At 45.2% G+C, this 12,465-nt stretch overlaps 1 protein-coding gene across 1 annotated transcript in view; it reads right to left on the reverse strand.

Annotated features, from left to right (window-relative positions):
- unm_sa1614 (un-named sa1614) overlaps positions 1-12,465 on the reverse strand; it is a 71,301-nt gene that overhangs the window by 36,265 nt on the left and 22,571 nt on the right. Inside the window, exons 2-8 of the mRNA XM_061218983.1 lie at positions 10,399-10,471; positions 9,480-9,625; positions 6,638-6,712; positions 5,770-5,819; positions 3,987-4,116; positions 2,912-2,997; positions 884-959 (exon numbers count right to left, since the gene is read on the reverse strand). Of these exons, the coding sequence (XP_061074967.1) occupies positions 884-959; positions 2,912-2,997; positions 3,987-4,116; positions 5,770-5,819; positions 6,638-6,712; positions 9,480-9,625; positions 10,399-10,471 (636 nt within the window). The remainder of the gene's footprint in view (positions 1-883; positions 960-2,911; positions 2,998-3,986; positions 4,117-5,769; positions 5,820-6,637; positions 6,713-9,479; positions 9,626-10,398; positions 10,472-12,465) is intronic.

Raw genomic sequence — 12,465 nt, forward strand, 5'->3', positions numbered from 1 at the left:
AATGTGAGGTTAGGGTTGGACACAGTAGTGTGAGGTTAGAGTTGGACACAGTAGTGTGAGGTTAGGGTTGGACACAGTAGTGTGAGGTTAGTGTTGGACACAGTAGTGTGAGGTTAGGGTTGGACACAGTAGTGTGAGGTTAGTGTTGGACACAGTAGTGTGAGGTTAGTGTTGGACACAGTAGTGTGAGGTTAGGGTTGGACACAGTAATGTGAGGTTAGTGTTGGACACAGTAATGTGAGGTTAGGGTTGGACACAGTAGTGTGAGGTTAGTGTTGGACACAGTAGTGTGAGGTTAGTGTTGGACACAGTAGTGTGAGGTTAGGGTTGGACACAGTAGTGTGAGGTTAGGGTTGGACACAGTAGTGTGAGGTTAGGGTTGGACACAGTAGTGTGAGGTTAGTGTTGGACACAGTAGTGTGAGGTTAGGGTTGGACACAGTAGTGTGAGGTTAGTGTTGGACACAGTAGTGTGAGGTTAGTGTTGGACACAGTAGTGTGAGGTTAGGGTTGGACACAGTAGTGTGAGGTTAGTGTTGGACACAGTAGTGTGAGGTTAGGGTTGGACACAGTAGTGTGAGGTTAGTGTTGGACACAGTAGTGTGAGGTTAGGGTTGGACACAGTAATGTGAGGTTAGTGTTGGACACAGTAGTGTGAGGTTAGGGTTGGACACAGTAGTGTGAGGTTAGGGTTGGACACAGTAGTGTGAGGTTAGTGTTGGACACAGTAGTGTGAGGTTAGTGTTGGACACAGTAATGTGAGGTTAGGGTTGGACACAGTAGTGTGAGGTTAGTGTTGGACACAGTAATGTGAGGTTAGGGTTGGACACAGTAGTGTGAGGTTAGGTTTTGATATGGTATAGGGTTGGTGACTGCACACTCACGTTGCTCAGCTCTCCTGTGAGCGCATCGATGTACTGCTTCAGCTTCTCAGTGGTGGCCAGACACTCCTGAAAGAAACTGGAAACAAGAACAGCCGCTGTAGAACAGTGCCCTTTTACTGATTCTCTCATCACACACACAGAACCACACACGCATGCGCAAGCTCACACATGCACAAACGCCCACACACAGACTGCCAATAACCTCAGAGGGCTATCTCTTCCCGTCCCAGAGAGAATTAGGCAGAATTAGACACTGTGCTACACTACCCTGCCCAAAAAGACTGAAGCCCCTAATTTTAAGAGGTCTGTTTCATTTAATAAACCGTCCATGGTTTTCAGACTGAAAGCGTATTCATCCCAGAGTGGAGTTCAAGGCTTCATGCGTGGCCTCGTTTAGACGTGGCGAGACAGGGGGGGGTCACATTCTCGTCACAGGACCAGCACCTGCGCGCATCTCTGCACACGGCACAACCCCATCTGCTGTCCCGTCTCCCCCCCACCCCCCCTTGAAACCCCTCAAATAGTGCCTCTCTACCCCCCTCACAACAGAGGCTGGGCCCCACATGACCACTGGGACACCCCCCTCCCTCTATCGCAAACCATTGCGTTCTCACGAAATACTGTCAGAACCGGGCCCCCGCAGCACAATGACACAAAGCTGTATTAACGCTTTCCCCACTCAGGGAACAGCCTTTCACTCCACATATCTGTCTATGCACCTGCCTATGCAGGCTGAGAAAATGGCCCCCATCATTACTGCATAATTGGTTGTGAGTCATCACCTTCAGACTTCCTAATGCACTAAACAATAGCTCTAGCACTATCCATGGGGGTTTTAACAATTGAATGCAATTTGGCAGGCAAAAACAAATTAAGATGAAATTAATTTAAAGTGCCCATCCAATATGGTTTGTCATAAAGGTGCTGTTACCATGGCATTACCATACTGTTGATAGGCAAGCTGCTTAACTTCCATTCTCAACGATTTAATATCTTGCCAGATTTGCTACATTCGTCCTGGAAATTATGACAGAATTCTATGTCAGAAGCAAGCAGCTCATCGTATCCCCCTGTCTACAGGAATACATTTTTCATTCTCAGCATCCTGGCAAGACTTATTGACTTCTGACATTCTGTTAAGACTTTCGTGGTGGTCTGCAGGTAGGCTGACACAATTGAAAGGGTGATATTAACTTGGGGAAACAAATCACAATATGTCCTGCCCAGAGAACATACACTGAGAAGGTGTTCATCTGCACGGTGTTAATCATTTATAATGTTCTTGCCGTATGATAATGACCTCGATATATTAGTTGCAGGGTACTAAAGGAATATTATATGATATTTTAGCATGAATATTCAGTGAAGAGATAATGCAGCAATATAAATTTAATTGAACCAAAATAGATTAGGCCTCAAACCAAGATATCAATTCCAGATAGCATTTCCATTTATATATTGAGTGCATATTTTACCATTCCCCCCGGGTGCCTTTGAATGTGTAGAGCACTGAGAAAATCCATTTATCTTCAATTGTGCTATGTCGAAGTCTATCACTGAATGTGCACATTATGGGCATATACCCTACAATATCCAATACTGGTATTTGCATGTTCAGCGTACGTACAATGAAGAGTCTATTAATCACCGCAAGAGGGATAGGCACAAGGTAATACCCTAAGGGTAATGGAATACATTTCAGAATATATTATCAATATATTTCACTATATTTTAGCAACAAAAAAAAAATTGTTTCTGCTTTAATGTATTAATAAATATGTGAAATATATGTCATTATATTTCCCATAAATACCATATATTTACAGTCTGTGGTATATTCCATTTCCTTGAGGGTATAATTGCAAAGACGTTGGCAAAGGTTCAAACATCTGGAATCATGGGATGTGGAGATTCCTTATTGTTTTTTGACATGTGGGGCGCCCTCTAGAGGAGAAACTGGACTCTTTGCTTCAACGCACGCTGACCGTGGGGGTTCACGTTGCATAGGGAGGGGGAGAGGAGCCTTACTTGCACTGAGAGTAATAGTGCTTAATGAGGTTCTGCAGGAGGTCCACTCCTTTCTTGGTCTTGATCTCGTTCACTTTGATGAGGTACTGTGAAGGGAAGAGAGAGGGGAATCAGGGGTTTGGTGAGAGCGTCTCTCCGTCTCTCCAGCAGGTCCTCCAGAACTCTCCCCCCCAACACCATCCAGTGAGGATACAATAACGATTTCTCCTCGCCTCAAATCGAAAATAACATTAATGAATTAAAACTGAATTGACCATGCGTGATAAAGAATTAACAAGGTCCCTTTTGCAAGTGTAGATATGCTAACTATGCCAGTTCTCGAAATCAATCATTCCCATGTTTTTCTGAATCTGTGTGTGCACGCGTGTGTGTATGTGTGTGCCTGTGTTTATGCGGAATGTGTAAGGGTGTGTGTGTATGTATATGCATGTGGGTGTATGTATGTGTACGTGTACATTATGTGTATGTGTGTGAGTAAAGTATGTGTGTATGTATGTGTGTGTGCGTGAGTACAGTATGTATGTGTGTGTACAGTATATGTGTATGTATGTGTGTGAATACAGTGTGTGTGTGAGTGCGAGTGTGTGTACAGTATGTGTGTGTGTGTGTGTGTGTGTGTGTGTGTGAATACAGTATGTGTGTGTGTGTGAGTACAGTATGTGTGTGTATGTGTGGGTGTGAGTACAGTATGTGTGTGTGTACGTGTGTGTATGTATGTGTGTGAGTACAGTATGTGTGTGTGTGTGTATGTTTGTGTGTGTGTGTATGTGTGTGTATGTGTATGTGTATGTGTGTGTTTGTGTGTGAGTCCAGTATGTGTGTGTGTGTGTGTGTGTGTGTGTGTGTGTGAATACAGTATGCGTGAGTGTGTGTGTACACAGTATGTGTGTGTGTGAATACAGTATGCGTGTATGTGTGCGAGTACAGTATGTGTGTGTATGTGTGTGGGTGTGTATGTGTATGTGTGTGTGTGTGTGTGTGTGTGTACAGTATGTGTGTGTGTGTATGTGTGTGTGTGTATGTGTATGTGTGTGTTTGTGTGTGAGTCCAGTATGTGTGTGTGTACAGCTCTCACCTCACACATCTGCAGCTGAAACATCCTGCGCTCCTTCTCCAGATCTTCAGCAATCTCCCCGCCACTCACCTCAGTCCTCACCATGCCATACTGCCGAGCCAGCTCCCGCTTCTCCTTCTCTATTTTAGTGCTGCACACACCACACACACCACACACACACCACACACGCACACACCACACACCACACACACGCATACACACAGACACACGCGCATGCACATACATACACACAGACACAGACAGTCAATACCTGCACCCAGCACACCTGACACAACACTGACGCATAGTCTACCAAATTACAGCCAGTGAGAAAACTGAAACCCTGTGACCATAACCTTCCAACTGATATCAACTCACTGATAGTCAGATAGGGTTATGGAAGGTGAACAGATATGGAATACAAGCAGAAGGATCAGTGTTTGAAGTAAGTGGAGCTTTGCTTCCATAACCCGAGCAGCTAAAGTATTATATAATATTCTGCGGTTCATGCGCACCATAAGCCGTGTGTGCTGAGGAAATACACACGCAGCTGTGTGGACATCACATGGAACAATGGAGAACTTTCCATAGTATCACTTCTACAGCACGCCATTGTTTTAGGTCACTTCACAGTTCCCTTTCAGCAACGGCTCAGAACTGACGCTGGGTCACCAGATGTTGGTCGTTTTGTCCAGGCAAAGGGAGCAGGGATGCACCGAAACCTGGGAAATTCATCAGCCACAAGCATTGCAATCAAAGGGTGAGAATTAAACTGTGCTCGGCGGTTAAGGTACATGACTGGAACCCACAAGGTTCGGCGGTTCGATTCCCGGTGTAGCCACGGTAAGGTCCGCACAGCCGTTGGGCCCTTGAGCAAGGCCCTTAACCCTGCATTGTCTCCTGCTTAGTCTAATCAACTGTACGTCGCTCTGGATAAGAGCGTCTGCCAAATGCCAATAATCCTATGTAATGTGCTCGTTTCATATTAACGTTGGAAACTGCGGGAGCAGAGGCTCAAACGGACGGCGTTTCAGTACCAGCCTTGGCCTTGTGGGGGCAGGCATGCCCACAAATGGTTGGCATTTATATAGCGCCTTTATCCAAAGCGCTGTACAATTGATGCTCCTCATTCACCCATTCATACACACACTCACACACCAACAGCGATTGGCTGCCATGCAAGGCACCGACCAGCTCGTCAGGAGCATTTGGGGGTTGGATGGCTTGCTCAGGGACACTTCGACACAGCCCGGGCGGGGGATCGAACCGGCAACCCTCCGACTGCCAGACGACAGCTCTTACTGCCTGAGCCATGTCGCCACAAACCCCAGTGCAATGTGGAAAAGCCATTTAGCTGTAAATTTAGGCTGCGCCGGGCACTGGTGTCTGTACGCAACAGCTTCCTATTAACCGCCGCTTGATTTATTCATCCCGGAGGGGCAGCTAAAGAATGTGTTGCCTTTCCTTTCAACTCCTCTGTAGCCTCACGCAACTCTCGCTCCCCTCCTCGCTCAATTTAACGACCGCTCTTGTCCTGTGTGTTCATTAATGCTACCTGCCTTTTTCCCTCAATTTAACATTTTGAAGGAGAAAAGTTTCCTTCTTTTGTACAAAACCATAGCTAAGATAAATCCAAGGGTTTAATCACAGAATTCAGTTAATACTTTGTTCAATAAATTGAATTTAAGTGCTGCTGCATAAGGTGCAAGGTAGCTTGAGTTCAGCTATGCTGTGTTGACGTTCAGTTATATATTCAGTGGCACTGTGGTGATGTTCAGTTATATAATCAGCGATGCTGACTTACAACTTATTTTCATAGTCCCTCCAAGCTCTGTCAAATGGCTTTTTCAGGTCCTGGAAGAGACAGATGAACACAGTCATTAAATTCACATTAAAAGTGTACTGGCTGTAACATGATTGTTTCAAATCCGTCTCTGAAAGTAGCTACATTTACAGTAGAGAACATTCTTGGGGTTTTATTTTCTGTATTGCCAACTTGGATGAAGAACTTTTTGGTATTTATATTAATTTATTTTCAAGTACTGCAGAATTTAAATAAGTTTTAGTCTTACAGTCAGAGCATGTCTGAGTTCACAAAGTGGTGTGGGTAATTAGGATTCAAATTCACAGTTCTGAGGAAATTGGCTATAAAAGATATCAAAGACTCATGCTCATGAGTTCTGGAAAGAGTGACATTTAAAAAGGAACTATAATTTTGAAATGGCGTGCTTCAGTCACTATCCATCCATCCATCCATCCATCCATTATCTGAACCCGCTTATCCTGAACAGGGTCGCAGGGGGGCTGGAGCCTATCCCAGCATACATTGGGCGAAAGGCAGGAATACACCCTGGACGGGTCGCCAGTCCATCACAGGGCACACACACCATTCACTCACACACTCATACCTATGGGCAATTTAGACTCTCCAATCAGCCTAACATGCATGTCTTTGGACTGTGGGAGGAAACCGGAGTACCCGGAGGAAACCCACGCAGACACGGGGAGAACATGCAAACTCCGCACAGAGAGGCCCCGGCCGACGGGGATTCGAACCCAGGACCTCCTTGCTGTGAGGCGGCAGTGCTACCCACTGCACCATCCGTGCCGCCTGCTTCAGTCACTAGAAAATGAGAAACACAATTTTTTTACAATTTGACCTTTGAACTCACCCCCTTTACTTCCTTCAGGTCCCCTTTCACCAGTGAATCCAGGAAGAAGTTGATGTTGTGCAGCATGCTCTTCAACTTCAGGAAAGACACAAACACACACATTTCACAATTTACACAGCATCCATTTCACTTGTACCCCAGTTTGTCTCCCAAATTGAAATGCAGCACAGACAGAGGTGATGATACCTGTTGCCAGCGTCTAACAGCCCTGCAGTCAGATAGCCGAGCTGCGCAGTCACAGTGACTTCACGCGTCACATGGAATGTCATGTGACCAGAGACGTATCACAGGAACAGCCCTGGAGGCTCAACTCTCCCTCCCTGGGCAGAGCTATGCTGAGGGCCCGTTTTTTTCTGAGGGTCTGTGTTACCTGAGGGTCCGTGTTACCTGAGGGCCTGTGTTACCTGAGGGTCTGTGTTTCCTGAGGGTCTGTGTTACCTGAGGGCCCGTGTTTCCTGAGGGCCCGTGTTACCTGAAGGCACGCTGGGGAGAGGGGAGTCAGGACAGACCACTTAAAAGCCTCTCATGAAGCAAAAGGGTCAAAAAGAGTGTAATGCGCAAAAGCTCCTCTTTTGCATTTCCCCATTGTCCTATTGTTTTTGGTCGTGATGGAAGCAGCCGGCTAGAACTTGTGTTTTTTACAAACTAAAATGTCAAACTTGCCATCTAATTATAAAAACATGTTCACATAGCTACAGATGCATGTAGCTACAGACACCGGTAGCTACATATGCATGTAGGTAAAGACACCTGTAGCTACAGACGCATTTAGATACAGATGCCCTTAGCTACAGACACATGGTAAACAGATAATAGTGTCCGTGCTCCAGCAGTCCCTGGAAACACACACTTTTACGCATTCTCACCACTAACACATTAAAATGGGGACAAAATAATTATGACAAAATAGAAAATTACATAAAATGTGTACATACAAAATGACCCTATCTGGCCCCTAAAACCTTTGTCAAAGGAAGCAGAACGCTGTGCATTCAATATACCCATTCTACACTGCGTAACATTGTCGTGCAGATTCTGTCATAGCCCAAAATAAATGTATTGATCACTTCTACCATGAAACGTCAAAATGTCAGTGTTCAGAAGCATGTATTTCTTATTTATGGCAAGTCAAACCTCAGTCAACATGATTTATTCATACCGCAATCAATCATAGGAGTCATACAGTTATACCATTGGGCTTAGTGCTCACAAGCTGGAGACAGACTGGAATAGCAACACTCAGATATTACCAGATTTTTTTGGACAGTATGTTTTGGGGTGGCCTGTAGCGTAGTGGTTAAGGTAAATGACTGGGACCCACAAGGTCGGTGGTTCAATTCCTGGTGTAGCCATTATAAGATCTGCAAAGCCGTTGGGCCCTTGAGCAAGGACTTTAACCCTGCATTGCTCCAGGGGAGGATTGTCTCCTGCTTAGTCTAATCAACTGTACGTCGCTCTGGAATAAGTGGAACAAAATCAAGAAGTATCTACATACCGTTTAGAGGAAATGACTATTAATGTCAACAGTCAGTCTATTGGGAATAACTAGTCATGCGTGACACTCAGTCAAGAGGGAATCTACTGACAAGTACTCTAACAAGCAATCCAGGGAATATCTACAACATCTAACATTTGGCTTTCATTTCTGTTCCTGACGCAAAATACTGATCCACGAGACATGGATGAAAGCACTGACACAGACAGGCAGGGAGAAGCATAAGACAGAAACACAGAGACACAGAAACTTTCATTCATATTTCTTCTTTCCCACATTTTCTTTCCTGCTTTATTATTATAGTTACTATTATTATAGTCATTCACTGTGGACATTACCACACTGTGTACATTGTAGTTGTTAACGCAATGTTGTTTGTATTTCATGTTGTTTGTATTCATATTCCCATTCCTTTCTGTGTGTACGCTTTGGCAATATGTACAAATGTATTCCATGCCAATAGAGCATTTTGAATTTCAATTTGAGAAGCAGAGCAGAGAAGCAGAGACAAAGACAGATACGTAAACAGAGAAACAGAGACATAAACACAGAGGAACAAAAAAAAGAGACATAGAGACAAAAACAGAGGGAAAAAACTGAGACAGGGACACAGAGACAAAAACAGAGAACGATATAGAGACACAGAGACACAGAGGAACAAAAACAGAAATGCAGAGGCACAGAGGCACAAACAGAGACAAAAACAGAGAATGATAGAGACACAGAGGCACAAACAGAGATAAAAACAGAGAACAATATAGAGACACAAACAGAGACAAAAACAGAGAATGATATAGAGACACAGAGACAAAGAGGCACAAACAGAGACAAAAACAGAGAATGATATAGAGACACAGAGACACAAACAGAGACAAAAACAGAGAATGATATAGAGACACAGAGACACAAACAGAGACAAAAACAGAGAATGATATAGAGACACAGAGACACAAACAGAGACAAAAACAGAGAATGATATAGAGACACAGACACAAACAGAGACAAAAACAGAGAATGATACAGAGACACAGAGACACAGAGGCACAAACAGAGATAAAAACAGAGAACAATATAGAGACACAGAGACACAAACAGACAAAAACAGAGAATGATATAGAGACACAGAGACAAAGAGGCACAGAGACAAAAACAGAGAATGATATAGAGACACAGAGACAAAGAGGCACAAACAGAGACAAAAACAGAGAATGATATAGAGACACAAACAGAGACAAAACAGAGAATGATATAGAGACACAGAGAGAGACAAAAACAGAGAATGATATAGAGACACAGAGAGAGACAGTTACAGAGTCACAGCTCCCAGGAGCCCCCCTCCACCCTCACCAGGTTCTTCATGGGCGTCAGCAGCTCTTTGGAGAATTCCGCAAACTTATTAAAGGCAGAGGCCACTTCCTGCTCGCCGCTGCTGCGGAAGTTGAGGGCCAGCTTCTCCATGGAGGTGATGTACTGCTCCAGATGGGAGATGTGGTCTGGGAGAGGGGGGGGGGACCTCAGCGTCAGCGCCGTGGCAACCAGAAGCACTAACACAGCATGACCCAGCAGAACTGAGCACGGTCACCACATCACACATTCACAGCGCAAACACAACCCGTGCTCATTCACACTGCTTAAACAGCAATACCCTCTCGTATTGACATGCAAACACAATCCAATTCACCATTGTCCATAATTTTTATAATAATCTATGCGAGTTTAGATGAAAACATAGGGACATGTTAAAAGCTAAAAAAATAAATGCTGGTTTAACAGAGCCCTCTAACAGTATGGGAACAAACACAAAAACAGGCGTTTATGTAAAATGGTTAAACGCACATGCATGTCAACAGCACAAAGGAAAAGCTGCACTCTCATCTCCTATTCAGCTTTCTTATTCATCCAAATGCCTTACATATACAGCAAAAACAACACATTTTACTCTGCCATTCCCGTCCCATAAGAGGGCACTGTATCTCCATATTGTTACGTGGCCTGACAGTAGGGCTGTGGATGTGTCACATCTTTTAATTGCTCTGAAACAGGAGACCACTTGAACGCCGCGGAGGTGAAAGCCCCTCCAGACTCGGCCCGTCTCAGCAGGTTCCCGGCAAATCCCCGGTGTGTGGCGGCAATAGCGCCGAGGGTAATGGGTGTGATTAACGGCGTTCTGGGTGGCGTGGCCCCTTTTAAAGCGCTGTCAGGGAAACGCTGAGCGCAGTGGCTGACCGGCGGCGAAGCTAATGGCGGGGGGGGGGGGGGCGTTTACCTTGGCCTGAGGCGTGCTTGGCTTTAGCAGCTTTCTTCATTTTCTGCAACACCATCCTGTCGTAGTCCAAGGCCTTCAACCAGACGCGGGCACACACACACATATACACACATACACGCACATATACACGCAGGCGCACACACATGTACACACACATGTACACACACACACACACACACACACACAGAACCGGGCACACACACACCCACACACACACACACACACACACACAGAACCAGGCACACACACACACCCACCCACACACACACACACACACACACACAGAACCAGGCACACACACACACACCCACACACACACACACACACACACAAAAAAAAAACACACAAACAGCAATACATTAGCATTAGCATAATCATAAAAGCATACAATAGCCTAATTGAATGATAATAGGATAAAATAGCATAACAGCACATGATAGCACACCAAAAACAGTAATAACATAATTATATGAATTTATATATAATGCAATGCATTTAGGTAATTTCCTTAAATCCCTTAACAGACGGATGTGACCTGCGCACTACATCTCCCTTAAGAGGCGGATGCAATGTATTTGATCATATGACCGTTTTTCACAACACATGACCGTTGACATGCATTGTGATTCCTAGGCCTTTCTATGGTATTTCTATAGGGTGCCTTATTCCATACTGGGTTAATATAATGTTGAAAGCACCACGGGCGTGTCACAGACATCATGGTGTGATGACATGTTGCAGGAACAAGCTCAGCGAAGATATCGCATCAAACCTTTACAATTCGATTACATTTACACAAGTGAAAATTCCATCACTGCGTCCCAGTCTATCCTCAGCTGATGCCACACAGATGATTATCTTAAATTGGTTTCTCTGGTTTCTCGCTCTGGAGTTTGGGCCCAGAAAGACATCCTTCCTCATTAAACACCGCTGTATGAGCAGGATGTTTATTCCTGAGAGCGGGCATGCCGCAGTACAGTACGAATGCAACGCTTTCCTTCCCAAACGCTGGTATTGCTGACGGTGGGCTACATGGCACGGGTGGCTGTCTGGGCACCCGACCGTCTCCCCGCTGCGTGTACACCGCTCCGTTTCACACGTTTCACTCTGCCAGAGCACGGGGCGAAAACGGAGGGAAAAACACGGCAAATGAACAAGGGAACGATCTCAGCATCTATGCACAACTCCCTGCTGAAAAAACTGCTCAAGCTAGGTTTTGAAACTGGTTGACCAGTTGAGACGAGCTCCATACTCAATGTGGTTTGACCAGCTCAAGTTATGTTTTGAAAGCGTTAGTAGCAGGCGATTTCGAGCTGGTCATAGCCGGATTTTAGACCAGGGATTTGTAACAAGGGTGAAAAAAGTGAACAGGAGAAAATGTGTCTTTTTGAGAAATGTACTTATTCCTGTTATACCTGGGACCAGGAGAAATCTCTACGGTGACGACCAGGGGAAATATTTCCAGGTAAAAGACGAGGGGCCAACTTCAAAAAAGTTAAAGTGGTGATATAGGAGCAGTTTGGCCTGCAGGAGACCTTGGGAAGCTTGTTGCCCCCGAGGGCAAGATGGATGGAGTCAAATACAGGCAAATCCTTGAGGAGAACCTGTTTCAGTGCATAGCCTTATCATATGCATTATCAGCTAAAAGCTCAAATTCATCCCAGGTCAGTTCTCGTACTCGAACATCCTCCCTTAATAAGCACCCAGGAGAAATGAGCTCGTTTCTGTGGTGGAGACTGAGAAATGTGTATATAGTTGGGTTAAAGACCACAGGAAGTGAATGTATTTTTTGCCGTATCTGTAGAGAGGCGGGCCTTCACGCGCTGAACAGGCCCTGCGGACGTAGCCTAGCTCCCCGGGTCTCCGCATCTACATCCAGGGGAGGAATTAACTCTCCCGCCCGCTGGGAGATGCACAAACCCGGCCGGGGTCATGAAATAAACAAGTAAGGCCGTGAAATTACAGGAAGTTCACATTTTTCTAACTGGCAGCGAGCCAAACATGGGCCTTACAGCCTGCACAGCGAGGAAGCCTTATATGGTTCATTTACAGTGCCTTAGTCACCTC

The sequence above is a fragment of the Conger conger genome, chromosome 14, assembly GCF_963514075.1.
Source record: "Conger conger chromosome 14, fConCon1.1, whole genome shotgun sequence".
NCBI lineage: Eukaryota > Metazoa > Chordata > Actinopteri > Anguilliformes > Congridae > Conger > Conger conger.